Source organism: Fundulus heteroclitus, chromosome 4 (assembly GCF_011125445.2).
Source record: "Fundulus heteroclitus isolate FHET01 chromosome 4, MU-UCD_Fhet_4.1, whole genome shotgun sequence".
Classification (NCBI taxonomy): Eukaryota; Metazoa; Chordata; class Actinopteri; order Cyprinodontiformes; family Fundulidae; genus Fundulus; species Fundulus heteroclitus.
Genome location: NC_046364.1, coordinates 32,322,452 through 32,344,044, shown reverse-complemented (window position 1 = coordinate 32,344,044; position 21,593 = coordinate 32,322,452). Strand labels below are relative to the sequence as shown.

The 21,593-nt window shown below is 41.3% G+C and overlaps 1 protein-coding gene across 1 annotated transcript in view; it reads right to left on the bottom strand.

Moving 5' to 3' along the window:
- elp4 (elongator acetyltransferase complex subunit 4) overlaps positions 1-21,593 on the bottom strand; it is a 73,360-nt gene that overhangs the window by 50,370 nt on the left and 1,397 nt on the right. Inside the window, exons 3-7 of the mRNA XM_012855147.3 lie at positions 13,375-13,496; positions 11,565-11,699; positions 9,994-10,130; positions 7,054-7,132; positions 1,117-1,305 (exon numbers count right to left, since the gene is read on the bottom strand). Coding sequence (XP_012710601.3) covers positions 1,117-1,305; positions 7,054-7,132; positions 9,994-10,130; positions 11,565-11,699; positions 13,375-13,496 — 662 coding nt within the window. The remainder of the gene's footprint in view (positions 1-1,116; positions 1,306-7,053; positions 7,133-9,993; positions 10,131-11,564; positions 11,700-13,374; positions 13,497-21,593) is intronic.

The following is a 21,593-nucleotide window of genomic DNA, read 5'->3' as shown; positions in this document are numbered from 1 at the left end:
AGACTGTGAACCACAGCGGATTGATAGGAGACTGATATACATGATCACTGATGAGAGGCCCTGGGCAGTAGGGATTCTTGCATGAACACTGCTATGGGCAAGTCCTTTCATTTATCTGGTGCACAATACACAATATTAGGCTGGCAAGAATGAGACAAAGTTTCAACTTTATTTTTGATAAGAGCGAAAATCCCATTTTTGGTTTTCACAGCGTTCACAAATCTGTACTATAACTTAAAAAAATCAATAATCTCTGTAAAATCATTCAGTCCATGTTCGACTAAATATTTTGGCTTTCATCCTCATCTCAATTTAGGACTGGCAAAAATCTGCAAAAAGGCACTTTTGTAATTTTACACACAAAATAAAGGCTTTCTAAGTCTCAAAACCGAGTTTAAAAGAATCTCTGCTCAACATTGAATTAATGTTCGACCAATCTAGGCATTTAAGATCTTGAACCAGAGAAATTTAGGAATCTGAAGTACAATTTAGATTCATAGAATTTTTTTTTAAATTCAATACAAAATCAGATACCAGCTCAGCGAGCTGCGGTATTACAGCCATTTTTTCGCACTAAGCAAAACACAGAGGGGCACTCACTCCCTATCGATCATCTAAGACAGAGCTCACAAACAGTCCTTAAGGGCCAGTGTCACACAACCTTTAGATATGTCCCTACTTGAACACACCTGAATCAAATAATTAGATCATTAGGACTCTGCAGAACTTGACTGAAGACTGAGAAGGGAATCCACTGGTCCACTGATACATTGAAAAGTTACAGGACACTGGTCAATATGGAGTAGAATTGGAGACTCCTTCCTAAGATGACAAACAAATTTGAAGCCCAGCTGCAAAGTACATTTTTTTCATAACCTTCGCCGCCACCCCAGACATTGTGCCCAGGGTGTTGGGCTGTATTACTTTTATGAAAAAACTTCACTTTGCCCCAAGTCATATATAAGAATAAGCCCATTGGCTTAACTGTCAACATGAATTCTGTTTAACTGTGTAATTTGTATTCAGTGCATCGTTCTGGTTAATAAGCCCAATACGAGGCGAAAGTTCAGAAACAGGTCCCACATGCAAGAACGTTTGTGTCAAACATCACGTTACCTGGATGAGGTGAGAGGGTAAGGTTACTACAGCAACCGACAGTGAGGACCTCAGCAACGCACGGAGTCCGTACAGAAAGGTGGTCAGGGCGTGGCGGTGTCTGGGTTTGTCATGGCAACACAGGTCGTCGCCCCACAGAGCTGAGCCCAGAGAGTGAAGGCCCACACGCAGGATGTTACGTGACTTTGACTGTGAGAAATATAAAGAGGGGGGAGGGGGGGGAAGCACAGTTATGCCAAAAAAACATTTTAAACATGAAAATGCATCAAATGTTGCTGAAGAACATGCAAGCCACAGAAACCTAGAGGAGTCCAAGAATCTCAATTTAATCTAAAAACTTGGGTGCTGCTATGTTGGGCCTTGCTTCCAGCCCTGGGTGAGAGCAACAGACAGACTGCTCGGTGGCACAGACGATTGGAACACGGAGCCCAAACGTGACTGGACACAACCGCCCAATCACAGAAGCCATCTGACACATGCACAATGGACCTGTCAGACAGGCTTCCAATATGGCCGCCACCCAGAAAACCCCAGCACATTCTTGGCACAGCGGTGATGCTCTGCAGCCAAGGGGGGCCTGGGTAAGGGTGGAGTGCCTTGCCTCGAAACCCCCCCCACCCCAAAACCCCCCCACTCCATCCCACCCCACCGCTGAAGATCAACTGAAACCAACTGTGTTTGAAAAGTGGGCCAAACAGAGGTGGGATATATATTGCTGCACCTCAGAAAACTGTGAGAGAGTTTTACTCTTACATACAATTGTCTTTCATTTGGGCTTTCTTATAGGACCGCTCCTTTTTACTGAGGTGAGAGCCAAGAGCGATTAACAAAGGTCTGCTTTAAAATCGTACTTTTTACTCTTTTCCTTAATTCAAACATCCTCCTCAATTAAGGGAACTCTCCCAAAATCTCCTCAGCCCAATTTTTCATTGCTTCCTCGTCCAACTGCATGACCTAAACTTTATTTCAGATCTGGGTCAGTATTGAACAGATCTAAGAAAAATAAACGCCATTGTTCGACGTGGTTTTGCAAAGCTGCCACACACTTCCCAATAGGACTCTCACACGGGACTTCATAGTCCTTTTTCTCTCCGCGATATACTATCAGTCTGTATCTCAGTCTGCTGAAATCTCAGCATTCTGCCCATGTGTGCGGTAGTCACAATAAGACATGCCCTTTCTTTGTTTAGCAGTGTTTTCCTACACATGTTTTGAGGGCAGCAGAATTAGAAATCTATTTCTGTGTCCGACGCCCCACAGGAGGCAACCGCGGTAACACGACTGTTGCTGTGGCAACGTCAGGATGCGACGACAAACTTAACTCCTATAGTTTAGCCTATAGAAATAGAACAAGAAAAAAAATATATCAGGGAACAGTGCCAGTAGGGTCCAGCCAAAGACCAGAGGGCAGCCATATAGACTACAACTAGTCTGGGATCATAAACCAATGAGAAAACAGTCTGACGAGACTCAGAGAGACCCCTGTCTCATTCTTCTGAAAATTGTTGTTTTTTCAATTACTATTCAAGTCATTGTTCACCTTAATTGCTGGAATGCTTAAAAATAGCCAAAAACTAAAAAAATCAAACGGGGTAAAACAAAAAAAAAAACAACAGCAAGAAAAACCAAATGCTCCCATCCACCCTGTTATCCATACTGGGTCTGTTTTGTGCCAGCGCCCATGTCGCTCTGTGCCGGTTTGCATTCCTGGACTGTGCCAACAGTGTGTCAGGTGGTCCTGCTGCTTTAATGATGTCAGCAGTTAATCTGGTGCTTGAATGACAGCTCTTGGGGGAGAAAATCCCATGTGTGAGTGACAGGAGGAGAGGTGGCTCCAGGTGACGAGCACAGGGGTCACGGAAAGTAGGTGAACACAGGCAAAGATACTGGGTTTGCACGGTACCACTAATTAACGTGTGCTTTAAGATCTTTAAAAGTCCAATATGTTCAAATTGCATAAAGTTGTGCATATTATGATGATAAATGCTTGGCTGTTAAACAGTGGTAGCATTGTGAAAATTCAAGAACAAAAATCTAACATCTAATATTCAGTTGTAGAGAAATGTAGATTTTTGATAAAATTGCAGTCGCAAAGTTCTTGCCACCTCAAACAGTTCCTTGGAAATGAGGGTAACTTGTGTGTTTTACATTTTTGAATGTGCACTCTGCTTTTTGTTAAAAGTTGGTCACAGTATTAGCGTACATTCACTTATTAATCCAAGACATCCTGTTTCTCTAGATTAGAAATGTACAGTTTAAAATAGTAAAGAAAACTGCACAGGTCATTTTAAGTAAAGTGAAATTTTTTTAGATCTGGATGCAAAAAAATCTGGCTATTTTCTTACACTCACATCTACATACAGTCATAATTAAAAGACTATATAAAACTGTTGAAACTGTGACAAAAAATGCAAAAAAAAAAAAGTCTAGCTCAATTTGCCACCATCTGCTGTAAACGTGTAATTTTTTTCAATGTGACCTGAAGCTATTGCACACTACATATATATTTATTTAAGATGGACATCAGGGGCATACAAGCCAACACAAGAGCAAACAAAACAGACAAAACTGGCAGCTGCATTGTGGAAGAAATCCACATGATGTGAGATGCACACGTGGTCTGCACATTTTCAAATTCACTTCAAATTTCAGGTAAAACCACATTTTATAAATTTAGTCTGTTGTGACCAGAGAGACATAAATAAAAAAAATTTTGTCATAAAAACAAATTGTTACGTTGGAGAAAGAAAACCAGAATCCGTACAAAATAAAGGTTTCAAAACTATGATTGAATTTCTTAAAGGGGAAAAAAAAGATTTCTAAAGCAACCCTAGTTCTATGTGAGAAAAGTATGCGCACCCTAACCTGATAATTGGTTTTAAAGCCCTTGGCGGCAACTGCTATGATCAAGCATTTGGGATTACTGGCAGAGGCTTCGACATCACCTGAGACAGATTTTTTACCCAGTCTTCCTTGCAGCATTGAGTTTTTGGGCCTAAAGGTCAAACCACACAATCTCAATTAGATTTAACGTTTGGACTTTGACTAGGCCACTCCAAAACATTCTTATTCGAGTCATTCAGGGGTGGACTTGCTAGTGCGGTTCAGATCATTGAACTCCTACAGAGGCCAAGTCTGCTTTAGCTTAAGGCCATAAACTGATAGCCTGACATTCTCCTTCAGGATTTTCTGGCAGAGGTCAGAATTCATGGCTGCATCAGTAACAGCAAGTCGTCTTATACAATGGTCGTTTTCTGAAATGCTGTGGTAGTTTTACACAGATTTTACCCAGAACAGGAGACACACAACTGAAAAAGTTCTAGTTTTGTCTCTTAAGTCTCCGGAACATTGCCCAATGGCATTTAGGGAGCTGTTTTTGTTTTGGCAAATTTTAGACAAGTCTTGGTGTCCTTTTCAATCAGCAGTGGCTTTTGCCTCGAAACTTCCCTATTTACGCCATTTTTGCCAAGTTTCTCCATTATTGTCCAATCACAAACACTAAACTTAGGGAATTTCTAAACTTTTCCACGGTTTTTTTTTCTCCATTTGTAGATAACGACCCTCACTGTGGTAGGGAAATTGATTTGTTAAATGTCAAATAGCTAGGCTGGAAATAAGGAATCAGAATAAAGGGAGGATCAAAATAAAAATAAAAATGCATCAAGTAAACACACCAATAGGAATTAAATGATGGGATTAAACTCAACTGGAATGAAATGGTATTCTGAATGAAACGTATAGTTTAAGACGATCCATAATCCCAACGGGGACCAAACCAAAGTCTTGTTCCGATCATGTCATTCAATTGACTGCGCATATGTGCCCTATGTCTCTCATCTTGCAATGCAGGAAGATAGTGATTTATTTGGGCAACCAAACTGAGGGTGCAGTCGAGTGCACGCCAGGCACATGTGGAGCAAGCGATGAGATTTAAACACCACGCACCAGTCTCACTGCACCTACTGCACGCTCAAGTTGGTGGCACAAATATAATGGCAGACAATTCTGGGCATTCAGGTGACACGAAACAAACGCACTTCCACGTTAAGTTTTTCTTCCAACAGAGACGGAAGAACAACTTCTTCTTTTGTGTCTTTTTTAGGAAAATTTGATAGAGTACTTCTATTCTGAATAAAACCTGCTGCATTTAAATGCACGTCTCATGCACGATTCATTGATTCTGTGCCCATATACACAATTTCAATCCGATGACAGAATTTTGTGCATGTAAACATATCTATTGACCTTGTTTCAAACCAGTTTTTGAATTTCTTTAGATCATGACATGACGTGTCAAATCATCATGAGAAAACTGTATTTTGTAATTACACTGGTTACTTTTGTTTAATGTTAAAATATGATGGGTAACCTGAAACATCTAAACAGTTACCACTTTTGAGATTTGAAAACAGCCATGTTAAAATAGAGCGAAAGAAAGAAACAAAACAAAGAACACACGAAAGATTGCACTGCCTCTGCAAATGAAATCAAATTGGGTTGTCTAAAAAATAAATTGACAACTATTTTCTGCAATTACATGACAGAATTTGTCTTTACGTTCACCTGGTTTGGCAACCTCTCAGTGGCAGACAAAAACAGTAAAAGTGACCAGTAAAATTATTGGTACCGAATTCGCTGATCTAACAGAAATATTTTTAAAGAGAGTCACATAAAAGGTAAACAACATTCTGCACTCCCTTTATCAGCCACTTCATTGAGGACTAAGATTGTCAAAAGAATCATTATGTTGGTGTTTAAAAACAAAAAAACACATACTTTTTTTTTAAACAACTCTTCTTTAAAACTAATTGGAATGCTTTTAAATATATTTATGAGTGTGCGTGCAACTTTGCACAGAATCGCTGTAGAGACACAGACCCTCCTCTTACGTGAATGTATGTATGTAACTTTTATTCACCTCAATAAGGTTCCACAAAGGCTCAAAACAGTGAACTGATGCTGGAAGTTGATGAAACCTCAATGACATGACTAGAGTCTTTCTGACCCTCTTTCATCAAAAGGACAAAAAGAAAAAGTATAGCTTGAAGAAATTTTGCCAACAGAGAAGGTGAATACACTTATAAGCCCTTATTCATATAACTACTAGCGGTGGCTAAAAACCCATCTGGCTCTATAAACATGATCACACTGATGTACCTGCAACATAAAGTTACTAAACATGCTGGACAGAATTACCAAAAGTTATTTGTTTAAATATTACAAACTTGCTGGTAGGCCGACTACAACTTTAACCCCTAAGGGTACGAATCAATGCAAGGTCAGCATGACCAGAGATGTCCCCGTGGGTTAGGAGACCATCAAAACTACTATGGTACAGCATGATGGAGGGGAGGATATGACAAGCCCCCCACTTTATATGTATCGTATTGATTTTTGTTATATTTTTTAATCCGTGCATTACAATGTATTTACAGTATGAAATATTGCATTTTTCTATAAATATGATAATTATGTACTTAGCATAGTGATAAATAACAGTATTGTTATAAAATTTAGAGGAAAAAAACTCAGCACCCTCTTTATTAGCAGTAGTTTCAATCAAAGAGAAGAAAAGCTAAAGAAAAGTCCTAAATCTTTACCTGATATCGAGCTCAAAAAAGTGCAATAATTAAAGTGAAAAATGTTGATATGTTAATAGACGAAAAATTATGGGAATTTTTTTGTATTGATGTATTTAATAAATATAAGAAAAATAATTTTTTAATGATTTGACCCATCAATATCAGAGCCTATTAAAGAAATCAGCTGATTCCAACCTCTGGCTTACCCATCGGTGCATTTCGACAAATAATACGCAATTAACAAAATAGATGATAACAAGTGTTACTAAAGCAACTTAGTAATAATAAAAAATGAGGAGAGAAATGTGTTTCGGTCTGAAGGAAACACAATGCAGACCTGTTATTGGGTTCTTACCATGGGAGCCGCCAAATCAAAGCCCTCTCTGTGTATGACCTCTTGCAGTGACTCCAGCAAGGCAGAGTAGGACTCAAGCCTGGGATTCGAGAAAGAACGAGACAGAATGGACACAGTAAAGCAGGGAACTTGCATGAGAACACAAAGGGGCTACCTAAAATGTGCAATCCATCACCAAGAGCATTTTGATAAAACTGGGCCAAGCTGATCACTGCAGTAGCCTAATTCTCTATGACTGCAGTCTGCTCCTCCTGACTGTGCTTTTCTGGAGCCACCGAAGCAGACAGATGATCCATATCAAGAGATCCAATTAATTCATTTGGTTGATTAAATTACAACATGACTGGTTCGCTGTCAGCTCCCCCAGGATCCGATTGTGCCGAGACAGACAGACGGATGAGGCGCACATATGCACAAACGTGCGCACGACGGTGAGGAGATGAGGGATTAATGGGCTGATAGCGAAAACTAACAGAGGACAGCATTTTGGTGTTTAATCAAGGGTAAGATGTGCACCACTGACAGGGGCCGTGCAGTACCGTTGGAGCAACATTTAGCAACAGTCAAGGGATAGTTTACTGCTGAGCCCTCTATGGGTTTATGGGATCGCCAATAATAACGTTAACCCCCATCTTTTTACACAAGACCCTCCACTTAGAAACACCTCACCATTGTAATGACCGCTCTGTGGCAGCTCACAGTGGGCTGCTATGTCAGCTGTCAATTCAACCTGAGAGCCACAGAAGCTTATACGCATAGGTTGGGCACACAGCAATCCCCCCCCACCCCCCGACATAAAGAAGAGAAGCACACACTTGTGTTGATTACACTTGGCCAAGTGTATCAATGAACTCTATTTCAGTTATTCAGCTCAACAATGGTGCCTCCTGACCCTGCTGGGGCTAATGATAGAGCTGCACTGGTGAAAGAGGGACACGTACCCTCCACGGCCTCTCTGCCCATGCCCCAGCTCTGAGGCGGCGGAGGGGGGGTGGGGGGGTTGGGACGGTTTGACGCGCGGTTGCATGCAGGAGGTTTCCACTGGTTGGCAGCCATTGTGGAGGCCGGCATTGTGTTCCGGCTACCCCTACTGAGTGCCGCTCATTCAGGTGCCCGAGGAGCTCTAGGTGCGTAGCTACAGGGGCTAGCGCGTCGGCTAATTAGGATCATGCGCCAGGAAGCGTCTTTATCTCGGCGTTCCTCTTTCAGCTAGGGAAGAAAGAACGAGAGAAGGGGGGGGGGGATGCTTGGTCTTAAACAACAGGATCTGTATCACCTAGAGAGCAATTTGTGCCAATTATGCCTTCAAGTGAAACGGAGCAATTTAACAGCTAGGGTATCAACATGGGGCAGCGGACACGTGCAAGGGGGAGTAGCTTGCTTCCCGAGTTTGTGTGTCACTTGAGTGTGCTGGATACGCTCTGTGTGTGTGTGTCCGTGTCAGTGCTTGGGCGGGCCTCGAGGCACAATGGTGCTGTGCAGGTGTAGCTTCCAGCTGTCAGAATGCCTGTAAGATCCGTAACCCATTCACACTCTGCAACAGCACCACTATGTCACCTTCCCTTCAACGCTGCGCAACCCAGGCAGATCTCTTCCTCTCACGTTTAACAATCGTTACGTTCCGAAATGATATCCAGCTGAACAGAGGCCGCTTTCCCCCCTCAAGCACCAGCCTTGTGAAAAATGCGCGTCTTGACCCGAATACCTGCGACATTTAATGTGTTTGGTCGAGGCAGTTTGTTTACCGGCCTCTGTTTGCTGATTGAAGGAAGGAGGGATTCTCTAAAGCCTCCTCCAACATCCTCTGCGCTCCAGATTGCTGTGTTTACCCAGTGCAAGCGAGTGTGCCTTCGTGTGCCCGTGTGTGTTCAGCAGCACTCTCTGGGTAAAGAGCCTGCGCGACCTCTGAACCCTGAGTACACTCAACGCAGGAGAAATCAAACAGACGCTGAGCAAACAAGACCCTTATTTGAACAGACATACGCAACCTTTTCCAAGAGGCAGGACGGGCCGGCCGGCGGCAAACAACGTAAAACAGGAGGTGAAGCAGGCCGATTGCTCACTGATTTCTGTCAGCTGTAAAAGTAGTAATAACATTGAGAAATTCATGAATATTATTGGTTTTTTAAATATCTGTTTTATCTGAATGCCACAAATACAGCGACTAATTTAAATTAACCAGATTAAATAAACTGAACCGAATTAAAATTGCGAAGGGGGTAATTGAACTAAGTGACATGTAATCCGGCAAACTACTAAGGCATTAACTTTAAATCGTTCTACTTTAAATCAACTGAGGGAACGTAATTATGCTAGAACGAAACCAATTATGTTGTTTTGTTTCCTGAAGATAAAAAGTAATTTTATTGGGGCTGAAACAATTGTTTGATTAGTTTGGACGATTGCCAGAACAATGATTAATGGCATCTGCATTATAAATTTAACAGATGCGTTTATTTTCATAAAAAAAAAAAAAAAAATCAACTTATTCAAGCATCTACAATTTTAGCATTTATTTAATATCTGTGTCTGGGATATTATTTAAATAGATTTTTGTTTTCTGGCACAAAGAAATTTGCATATTTCACAATTTAGCAACATTTTGTATTCATAATGTGAATAAGAAACTTAAACTAATTCAACTGGAATGACAGAAAAATTGATCTAATGAAGCCAAGTCTTCTCAGCCGGTCTTTTTTGTTCAGTGGGAATATTCACACAGCACGTGCTCTTTAACTTCTGCAGCTCTGTCTTGCTGCATTATCGGTTCACCTGTTATCCCGCGAACGTTGCCATGTTGGCTCCCGCGCGTTCGGTGGATGAAGTCGTATCTGTACAGCCCTGTTATGCGGACGATGTCGCGCTTGTGCGCCTGTGTTCGTTGGATTGTGTCTCATCGGTTTTGGGCTGCGCTCTGAGGACGACGCCTTGCCGTTCTACCTGTGCGCCGTTGATGACGGCGTGACGTGATCTGGGAGGCAGAAGCGGTGGCACTTGGCTGCTTGGCGAATCTCCGCCTCCATCGTCTTCGAGACGTCGTAGTAGTGTCCGAATCGAGAGGAAGACGCCAAAGCACTCTGAAATATATGTTAAGGATACAAATTTGTAGCACAAACAAGACATTTTTTTATTTTATTTTATCAAACATTACCACTTGCTGACATTATATCGAACTGCATGCACCACTTTAGTATTTAAAACTAAAATACAGCACGGCAACAACAACCTTATTTGTTTTTCTAAAAATGCAACACTATGGCAATGCAATTGCATTGTTTATGGGTCATTCCTCGACATTTCTACAGCAGAGAAGTTAAATAAGCACTACGGCCAGCCTCTTAATCATTTCTTCACATAAATGTCCACTTCTGGCTGTGAAAGCGAACATGTCAGGGAAGCAGGGGAAGGCGGATGTTTTCCTGCAGCTGAAAGAGAGAGTTTTAGCTCTTCTTTCTCGGTAAAACCACAGTCTCCATTGTGAGAGGGGCCCTTAATCTACTCTTAATCTGGATTAGGGCCCCCGGTGTGTCCCTCTCCTGTCAGAACGAGGGGGTCAGCAGGGGCAGTGGGGTGAGGGGGGGGGGTCAGGGGCTCATCTTCTCTTTGTGAACCAGGCAACCCGCTTAGCGTTCCATCCCCGCCCTGACGGCCTCACCTTTGATCTGATGTCTTCATCAGGAGAACGACACAGTGGGCTGTGCCAGGAGAGGTGTGTGTAAGGGGAAAGTAAGCGTTGACTCTCGGGGTGAATTTAGGATGCAAATCCTCTGGCGGGGCTTACTAGCGGTTTGTAAAGACGATTTTACAGGGGAAAAGGGGAGGGTGGGGGGAAATGGTGAAAGGACACAGATATAAAGAAGTTTCCAGGGAGAGAGAAAGAGGGAGAGGATCCCTAGGGACACACTGTGTTCTGTTAATCCACATAGCGATATGGATTATAGACCGACGGGGGTAGACTGCGGAGAAGAAGAAGAAAAAGGGGAGGGTCTCCCCTGCTCAAAGCGGAAGAAAGAGTGTAGAGCTGCCGACCCTAGCAGGGGGAAAGGCAGGGATTTGGGGGAAGACGGAGGCGCAGGTCTGGGTCATAGGGTTGAGCGAGCAGACATGTCAATGCACTGCCTGCAAAGTACTCTTGTTTCCCAGGCTAAGCAGGGGTGCAAGCGTGTGTGTGTGTGTGTGTGTGTGTGTGTATATGTGTGCGCTGGGGGAACAGTGAAAACCCTACCTATTGCCAGCTAAGTGTGAGTAATCTGCCGCGGCCCTGAAAAGAGAGAGGCCGAGGCCTCATTCACTTCACAAAGGAGTTCAGAGGTAGATGGATTTAGTGGTCGAGACCATTGTCAAAGGACTAAAAGCAGAGATCCAGTACTGTGCTTTCTCATCCTATCATTAGGAGAGACACACGTTGAACTTCCACTAAATAAAGAGCTTTTTTTTTTAAATTGCCTCTATTCGATTGTATAAAAGGTGGGGGAAAAAAACGGCTGCTTTCAAAAGAACACACTGATCACCTGCACTTTTGGAAGATGCTGATAGCGCCAGGCGATCTTCATGGCATCCAGACTGTCCTGAGGTTCCCCGGTCAGCCTGGGCTGCTCCACGGCTTTGGGAACGGCAACATCATCCAAGATGGGGGCCGGAAGCTCCTAAACAAAAATCATACTTATTCAGTCATTAACAGTTATATATCTGTAAACGGTAAAATTAATGAAATGTTCTTTAAAAATGAAAGTACACCACCTGTCTATTTGAGATCACTAGATTTTTTTAAACGTTAAAGAGGAATTTTCTGAAATTGTAACCCGAAAACTCTCAAGCAAAACTATTTTGGAACAAACAGCAATGCTGGCCATGTTTCTAATGTTTCTACATGACAAATGCTTAAAACATAAAATATGTCATAATAAAAGTAGAAAAAATGTTTTAGCAGCCATAATGAAAGGATGAGTAATGTACTTAAACAAGCCTGGATTTATGTATTATGTGAGTGCAGAGGTGTATCTCAATGGATAGCCCAGTGAGTGAAGCAATGGATTAGTTGTTTTTTTATTGTATTTTTGTGCTCGCCCATATTGGCTAAACAGATTTATGTTTTAGACATAAAATTAAAATGAAACTGTCACATTTCAACCAGATCTCTACTACATTTCACCCAGATGTCTTTAAACCAATTAGGTGTGGTTAACGTGTATTTTCAACTTGATCACATTCATTTTGCCAAGTTTGAGGGTACAAACAAATAATTTGATATGTGAAGTTGAAATTCCTTGTTTGTATCCTGAGATTTGCTAAAACCTTAAACCTTTTTCAGATAAAATGCAGAAAAAAAAACAATAACAGACGAACAAACAACACACATCAGAGGACACCCTTTACACCACTGTACTAGACAAATCAATGATATGTTTGTGCTGAAAAAATCTATGAAAGTTTGCCATGTTGAGTAAATAAATATTCATTCTCTCCAATCTTGACGTGACTGGACTTTTTTTTTTATTTTTGTGGTCTCCCCTCTCAACCTTATGCTTCCTAAAAGTGTGCACACTTTCCTAACACTTTCCTTTTCCTAAACGTTTCATAAAAAAAATCTGTGAATATGACGAGTACATATGATGTTTTCCTTACATGTATAACAAACAAAATAAAGCTCCTATCTTAAAAAACAAACAACCCCCCCCCCCCAAAAAAAAAAAAAACAAAAAAAAAACAAACAAAAAAAAACTTTTAAAACATTTTGGGAATCTTTTTGAGCAAATGCAAAGAAACAGGGCAGTTTAAATTAACACCATTTCTTCCAGCAACTTCACATCTTTAGATTACCATAGCCCAAATACAACAGTGAAAACGCAAAATAATTTGATATATCCCCAGTGGGACTCCCCCTTCTCTTAATAAGTCTTTGATATGCAAAGAGAGGGTGAGGCGATGAACCCTCCCACTATCAATCAGAGGGAGAGAAGCACACCTCCTCTTTGCTGGGTGGCAGGCGGCTTTTGGGGACTATGGTCCCGCTCACGGATTGATATGCCGGGAAACATTTCAACAATGCCACAACCATACCACTCTCGACCTCTCAGAATCCCCTGTTGACCCTGACACATGTTGGAGAAAGCTGTGGCTCTGAAAGAAAATACTCGGGAAGTAGTCTCTCTAATCTTTACCTAAGTAAATGGTCAACAACATCGCCTTTGCCTAAGACAGTGTTAAAAAAATAATCAGCTTGAAGTGAAGTGTCCAGCGTTGTATCTTAGGACAAAAGTTTGCAGGGCCAGAAACGTCCTTCTTTAGACTTTACAGAAAACGCGGAGTCCCGTTTCCTACCTGTAGGATGTCATCGGGGTTATCTTGAGCCGTTGCCACGAAAAGTTCATGTCGACACACCACTCCTTCTGCCAGGAAGTATTTCAAGATCATGCGGGAGTAGCTGTCGTATCGGTCCTCCTCTAACACAGAAACAAAAAACGAGAACCATCACAGAAGTAAACGACAAGGCAAAAGAAAAGTCCAAGAAAAGCATAAATAGGCAAATCAGTTTTGGCTTTTCCTCCTCTTTATTGATTTGAACACCTCACCATACGTCCAGCAGTTCATGCCCCCATCACTGCTGCTAGCTGTAATCGATGTAAGGACCACCTTCTACCTGCCTTTTGCGAGGAACACATGACGTAGGAATCGACATGGCACATGCACCTAGGTGTTACGCCGTGATCAGACTATCAAAGTAAAAAGATGACATCCTCAGCCCTCATGCCAACGTATTACAGTACATCTGTCCACTTTCACCAATCATGTCAGCAGCATGATTTCACCAGCAACGCAGAGGGTTATGGTAGGCGGGAGACACCTGCCTTAAGCATTTACCTGGCTCTTCCCACACAACAAAGAGGCACCTTGGCGGTCAGGACAACTGCCAAGAAGATAAAGAGTATGAAGAAGATGGTAGTTGTCGTCAAAACACTTCCTGGCACCTGCTTCCTTTGAATCTCTCCACTTCTGGTTGCACCTTGATGGCATTGGCATCCTTCTCACCTCCATATCTGGAGTGTCATTAACGTAAAGTCTTTGTGAACTCAAGAAAAGGTTGTGTTTTTTTAGAAGGTAAATCCCAGAAGAATTGACATGACAGTGTGTGGTAGGATGTCTCGGCCATTAAAAGGACAGGTAACTGACACTAAACGTAAAAATTGCCTTCACAAAAGGGAGCCCCTCTTCTTGTCCATGGCAGGCCTTCAACATGACAAACGCCCCCTCGTCGGCATCGGCATTATTATAACTAACAGAGGAGGGCGCATAGCTATGCCCAGCATGCCACCGCTGCTTCCTGTCATCGTCCCCATTTTGTAAAGATTCCATAGGCCTTTCCTCACAATGGCAAACAGTGGGCACATGGACAAAAGGCAGCAGTGACAGCTGAGGTAACGGGCATACAGCTGACAGCTTGGGAATGACATCCTGATGTGTCATCCTTGGACATTTGGAGAATTTCCCCCCACCCTCCCTCCCTACCCACGTTTCCCCCGCGCGTCCTCACCTACGGACTTCGGATGGCCCAGGAAATTCCACGGCTCTTCAATTTGTTGTCGGCGGGGCTCCCTGTTCTCTTATTGATGGGTTTTTAGGTCAGCAGGCCTTTGTGCCTTTCAGCAGGCCCCACAAAGACTCCCAGATGGGCCCTCTCAAGATGGGGCCTATTGTGGTTGTGTTTCTATGGGAGCCTTACAAATGAAACCTCCAGGAGTCATTAGGCTGTTGAGGCAGGGGGTCTGAGGAGGGGGGGCTGGAGGTGGTGGGGTATAGGAGCAACAGGGGGTGGGGGACAGTTATGTCTTTGAGGTAGATCAGTCACTCTGGACAGTCATAGGAAGATTTTCTTCTCTCTTTTTTTTTTTTTTTTTTTACTTTTTTTTTGTGTGTGTGTGCTCTTTTCTGACTAAGGTTGCGAAAAAGAATGTCTGTGCTTCATTTGCCTCCAGAGAAGGAAGTTGGAGCGCAAGTTTCCTGAATCATATCTGCCAAAGCTGCAGGGCAAAGAGACAAAAGATCTAGGTCAGATGTTTTCCTCTTCTATGTCTTCGGTCCATAAAATTATATTTTTAAGTTACAGTATAGGCCGGGCAAAGAAGACGGACAGTAGATAAAAAAGGGGGCGTTAGAAATTAATAGAAACTTGTTCCAACTATAAACTGTGTTAATGCAGCTTCGCCTCATTTAGGTTTTTATTTTTAGTGTCAAGTCTCAGCAAAAGTGATCTCAGGTGGTTCGTCTATGTCTAATTTATCTGGAGAGTACACAGCCACAGCCCATTTGATACAAGCAAGGGATTTCATGAAGGGAATGTCAAGGTTTTGTTCTGGACTTTTCCAATAAATATTGACAGCAGTTTGCTTTGAGTTATTGGGCTCTCTGGCAAATAACGAAACGGTTTCCGAGATTAGCGAGAACCACACATGATGTCTGGCGACTGCAGTTCTGAACGGCACCTTGTTCTCACTGTCCCACCCCATTAAAAATACAAGGATGTTCTAACGTTCAAAAATTGATATGAAATGAAATCTCATTTCATTTATTTTATACCATTAATGAGACACAGATCTTGTTCAGTTGCACTGAAAAATACACAAATCTGTTAGGACCAGAGGTGTAGAGACAGAAAACAGAAAAAAAAAATATACAAAAACCTGAGGGCAATCGTATCCATACCCTTAAACGAACAGTTTGTTGAAGCAGCTTTTTCAGTTTAGTTTCTGGTTGCAGTTTTTAATTTAATAGATTTGTTTGCTTTTGTACAGAATACATGTTACATATATAAGCAGAAAAAAGACATTGGCAAGTGAAAACTTTTGAGAGCCAGCAATGTTTTATAAGATGACTTAAGATCACTTTTTGGTAAATCTATTTTCTACCTGACCGTATAAATGATTTCCTTTATTAGGTTCAGAGTCTCTACAAATCTGACATCCAATTAAAACTAGAGTTATGCCAAGCAGCCAATAGATGGGATTTGGTCATGATTTCCTAGATAAGATGTGGTTGGTCATTGACAGATTTAAAAAAAAAAAAAAAAAAACAAGAACAACAGAATTTCTAATTTACCATTCAAATAAATACATCAAAATCTATAAATAATCCACTCACTGAAAACATACTGAGGCACTTTTTTGAGCTTAGTCAAATTAAGAAAAACATTAGGGAGCTATGCTGTGGTGCTTAAAGTGGGATAATCTTGTATTTCCTTTGTTTTCTGTTGGCTTCCAAACTACTACCTCTATCAAATATACTGAAGTAGGGCTGGATGATAATTCAATAACGATATATATATCAATCGATAGACATATATCGATGATAGAAAAAAAGGGTCAATAAAAAGTTCAACAGTTTTCCTATTTTATGCATTCTGCCATGTAGTTAATATTACAGTCATTACATTCTCCCAACCAATCACAACGCAGACCCAGGAACGCTCCACCACCAAGCTCCGCCCCCTTCAAACAGTTCAAAGAGCACACATTCTTTTTTCTTTTTTAAAAAACTGCAGCTTTGGCAAAAAGCTGGTTGAATAAAGGGTTGAGTTTGAATTCAGAGTTTGTGTCTTCTGTTTCTAAAAATAGTTCACTAAGCAACACCGTAAAATGGCCAGGGCTGCACTTAGAATATAAGATTTGAATTTGTTGATAATTATCAATATTGATCAATATGATTTCTATTTTATCAATATGCTTTTTTTTCCATATCATCCAGCCCTATACTGAAGCATATATATTTTTTCATTTTTAATGCACGTTAGTGCTTAGGAAAACCCCCAGAATCATTCAAAATCAGAATCAGCAGGTAAGATTTCAAGGCTACCCGGAAACCCACATTAGCCAGGGATAACCGGATGTACGCACTTCTAATCGCAACTCTATAACAGCAGTTTTCTTTCCTTTTAAACAATGAAATGTAACACTTTCTGTTGATTCCCTGCTAAAAAAAAAAATCTGCATGACTTCTCTGTGTTACCCGAAGGGATGTAAAAACGAAGCGTATAACAGCTTGCAGTCACCGCTGAACAAGATGCCACTTAAAACAAAAGAAGCATTAGTCTGACAAACGAACGAAACCATAAATGGTCAACATCCTCCAAACTAGGCAGCTCCGTTTCTCCGCTTGCGGAAACACAAGAGATCCTCAGACAGCCGCCATACTGGAGAGATCTCCCCCTCTGGGTGACAAATCAGAACAGACAGCTCAAGACACTTCAAAGGCAGACAACGACCAGTCTGATAATTTTATGTCTGTGTCGCACAAACAGGCCATCACGGCTAAAGGGGCAGACTGTAGCCGACGACACAACACAAACAAACACACACTCCAAACTCCCCCTTCGCCCCACTCCACCCAGGAAAAAAAAAACACACACACACACGCGCAAACACACACACACACACACACACACACACACACAAAATCGTGCACATACGCCACTCTTTCAGAGACAAACACAAGAGAGTGCTCAGCACACACACGCATTTCACCTTTACTGTGTCTCTCATTACCAGATGAAACCAACCGTACATTGATTCACAAAATGGAAGGGAAGAACGCATTAGTGTGTAATCACTGACTCCTGCATCGATTGGGGGGATGAATTAAAGGGCAAAGCAATATCATCAGTTGGTATAGGCCTTCGCTACACACAAATTACAGCTTCAAGGGGAAACATGACTACCTTAACCTCACTGTCCACCAGCGCATATAGCCTAGCCCACAATGAAGGATAATAATAATAATAACACTGTGGAAGACATTTAAGCCCCCCAGAAAACCCCACTTGTGATTTATGTTATTCTGAAAACTTCTACAAAACATCTGCAGAGGAGCATATTAATGAAGGCGCGACCGCAAAGTGCGAACACCTGGGATTCTAACTGGAGACCTTCAGCTTATTGGTCTATTTGCCGGTTTGCTTGGGAGTAATGCACTTACCACAGCGAGCTTGTGGACTATTCCTATAAACAGTTGCCAATGTCAGTTTTAGGAATTGAGCCATCATGTAGTTTAGGTTTTAAAGGCTTTAATGAAAATGCAGTAAGAGGTTGTTAAAAGGAGAAGGCTTTAATGCTTCAGGAAAGAGGGTAAACTTTGACTCTTTGGCATATTTCATGTGTATTATTGCACAATTTACATTCAATGCTGTAAAAAAATAATTAGCCTCTTAAAGATTTATTTTTGTTACAGCTACAAATAAAAAAAAGCTAATTTTAAAGTTCCTATGCATTCTATGTTTTTGTAAGCCTTCTAAAGTCAGCTATGGGCATATGAATTATGATAAAATTATTGCCTTTGGCACTACAGAGTATTAATTTAAGAAATATTAGTTGCTCTCTGGTGTTCTTTTTCCAACCCGGAAGAAAGGGGTTTGCCTTCACCTTGATACCGCCTCTCCCTGTGTGGGTGCCGCCCATTTTATGACGAAGCCTTAGAGCCACTGCAGCATACAGCCCTAACCCGACATTACTGTAACAATTTAGCTAGCGGTTTGATTAACTTACAGCTCCTGTGTCTCCATCGGGTGGTTTTATTGTGGGAATTGAGGAAGTTTTAAGAGTTGATCTCCCGGCCAATCCACTTTGTTACAGGCCGAGTTTCATCAAGCAGTTATTAGTGAAGTGACGGTCACAGACAAACACAGGTTAGCGTGCTCCCAAAAACAAAATCAAACCACTTCTGGTGATTAGACTATTCTTTAGGAAGGCTGAATAAAGGCTGAGGCCGCACAGCTGAAGACACATTTTTGCAACATATCTTTTAGCTAAAAAAATGGAGCAGTTGCTGTCACCGTGCAGATTAGGTGCTAAAAGAGCCACTTCGTCTCTACTCTGAGCAAAAACGATCGTGCTCTGCCTCACATCACCATTCGTTCGACGTGTTATTTACTGGGACAGGGCCGGCTAGGTCAAGGCAGGTGCTTCCTGTAGGGGGCGAGTAAAGATCAGAGAGGGTCTGCTGCTCAGAGAGCAGAATTCACTAGGATTGCTCAGGCATGCATGACTTTGGCCATGATTTGGATGAAGGAATAACATCATAATATAGCTAAAAGCCGAGAATAGTTTATTTTGCCTGATATAGTCTCTTTAATACCAGGTAAAGCTGATCTAAATAAATGCAAAATGCAGTTTTCAAATTAGGATTTCATTTATGAAAAGTAAATAGCAATTCAAACTTATTCAAAAGCTGTGAAAAAATAATAATTTCCCGCTAAACCTCATTACAGGTTTTGCCACTCTTGGCAACAACATTTGCCATGCAGCGTTTTTAATAACTGATGGAAACCTTTTCTTTTTGCTGAGAATTTTTTGGGTCTATGTTTTTTTGGCATCAAATTTTGTGTTTAAGACTATCCCAAGGCATCGTAATGGGATTTAATGCAATACTTTGACTAAACCACTGTAAACCCTTCATTTTATCCAAGTTTATTGTTGTGCCAGTAAGAGGTGGACTTGCTGGTGTGCTTCAGGTCTTGTTATGCTGCATAATATAAGCAGACTTGAGCTTAGCGTCACAAACTCATTGTCAGTCGTTGTTCACCACTGTTCCATCTTTGCTCTCTTTGTGGATAATGGCTCTCACTATGTTTTGATTTAGCCTGAAAAGCCTTAGAGATGACTTTGTAACACTTTCCAAACCAGAGGAAGTCAATACCTTTTCTCATCCATTCTTGCATTTCTTCTGAATTAGATTCAGCTTTAGTAGTCAGGTAGGTGCACATAAACAAGGAATTAAGAGCAAAGTTGCACTTTGCTCTTAATGAAGACAATTCAAGTATAAATATATACAAAGATAAAGAAATGTTTTTGAAAACATGCAAATATACAGTGTTTTTTTTTTTTCAAAAGAGGAAGACATGGTTTGATTGGTGCAAAATGCATGATATTGATATGGGCACTCTGACTGTTGAGTGCTCATCATAGAGACAGCCTAGGGCAGGAGAGTCCAAACTTTTTAACACATCAAGTCAAAAGTACTGGAGTGGCAAAAAATCATTTTTAACAAAGTTAAAACTACGCAAAAATTATATAGCATTTTTTTTTACCTGCTCCACAAAATATAAGCATACAATATTTTAATGAAACAAATTAGTGATGTTTTCTGTGGGAAGGGGATGTGGAAATCATTGCAGATCCAGGGTTTTGTACATTTGCCTTATTCAAAGACGGTTGTCCAGTTTGCTAATTCTTTTGGGCATTTTGTTCAAATCTTTGAGTATGCAATAGGAGTAGGATTTGGGTCAGTCTGTCTTTGAAAATGTTGTCCTTATTGTAACCAATTTTAATAAATGAATTAAAAGCAGCTTTTGTTGCACCAAAGTCTGCATTTGAGTAAAAGTCGTTGGATAGATGTGGTCCTAGTTTACTATGAGATTAAAGATAATATAAAGTGTGGTTATTAGAAGACAAATACTTTGTGTTGTACCTGCTATACACCCCACAAACACAGCTGTGAAGTTTGTGGACGACACCACCGTGGTGGGTTTCATATCTAACAATGCTGAGACCCACTACAGTAAGCAGGTTCGCAGTGTCACGCTGTGGTGCTCCAGGAACAACATTATCCTGAACACCAGCAAGACTAAGGAGGTAATAATAGACTACAGGAAGTCCAGGTAGGCTGAACACGCTCCTCTCTGCATACAGGGGGAGGTAGCGGAGCGTGGCGACAGCATAAAGTTCCTGGGCATTCACATCTCCTCCGACCTCTCCTGGACTGTGAACCCCTCCCACCTGCTGAAGAAGGCCCAACCACGGCTATTCTTCCTCGGGAAATTGAAATGGACTGAACTTTCCACTAAACTGCTAAAAAACTTTTACAGAGCTGCCATAGAAAGTATTTTATATCTCAGTGTAAAAGTGTGGTATGGGAGCTGCACGGTGCAGGAGAGGAAGGATTTAGCACAGGTGGTGAGGACAGCACGGGGCATTGTAGGATGGTATCAACAATATGTGGACATGGTTTATGTAGCACAAGTCCAGAGAAGGGCTAGAAGCATTGCCACAGATCCCACCCGATCAATGCATTGTTTGACACACTTCCATCAGGCAAACAATTAATGAAAATTAAAGCCAAAACTAACAGACCCAAAAACAGCTTCTTTTCAAAAGCTGTAAGGGTTATCGCCTCCTGCTGACACATTTGTGGTCTGTTACATGTTACATTCACACTACTGGCAATGCCACACTCTAATTTCTCAGGGAACATCTGATTGCACAGTTCTGTATATGAAGGCTTAAGATTATTGCACAGTATTTACTGTGTGCATGAGTGCATCATTGAGGGAGCATTGGGCGACTAATTCATGCAACAACTAATTCATATTGTTTACAAAGGAATTGATATCAGACTTTTTGAACTCAGATGTGAATCTTATCAGACCCTAAAGACTACAGTATATGCACACTTTATGCTTCTTATGATGCATGTTGGTCAGTGCAATCAACTGATTTAATTTATTTTTTAAAAAAAAGAAGAAAAAAAGTGTGGAAATACGTCTTGTAGTGTCTGCA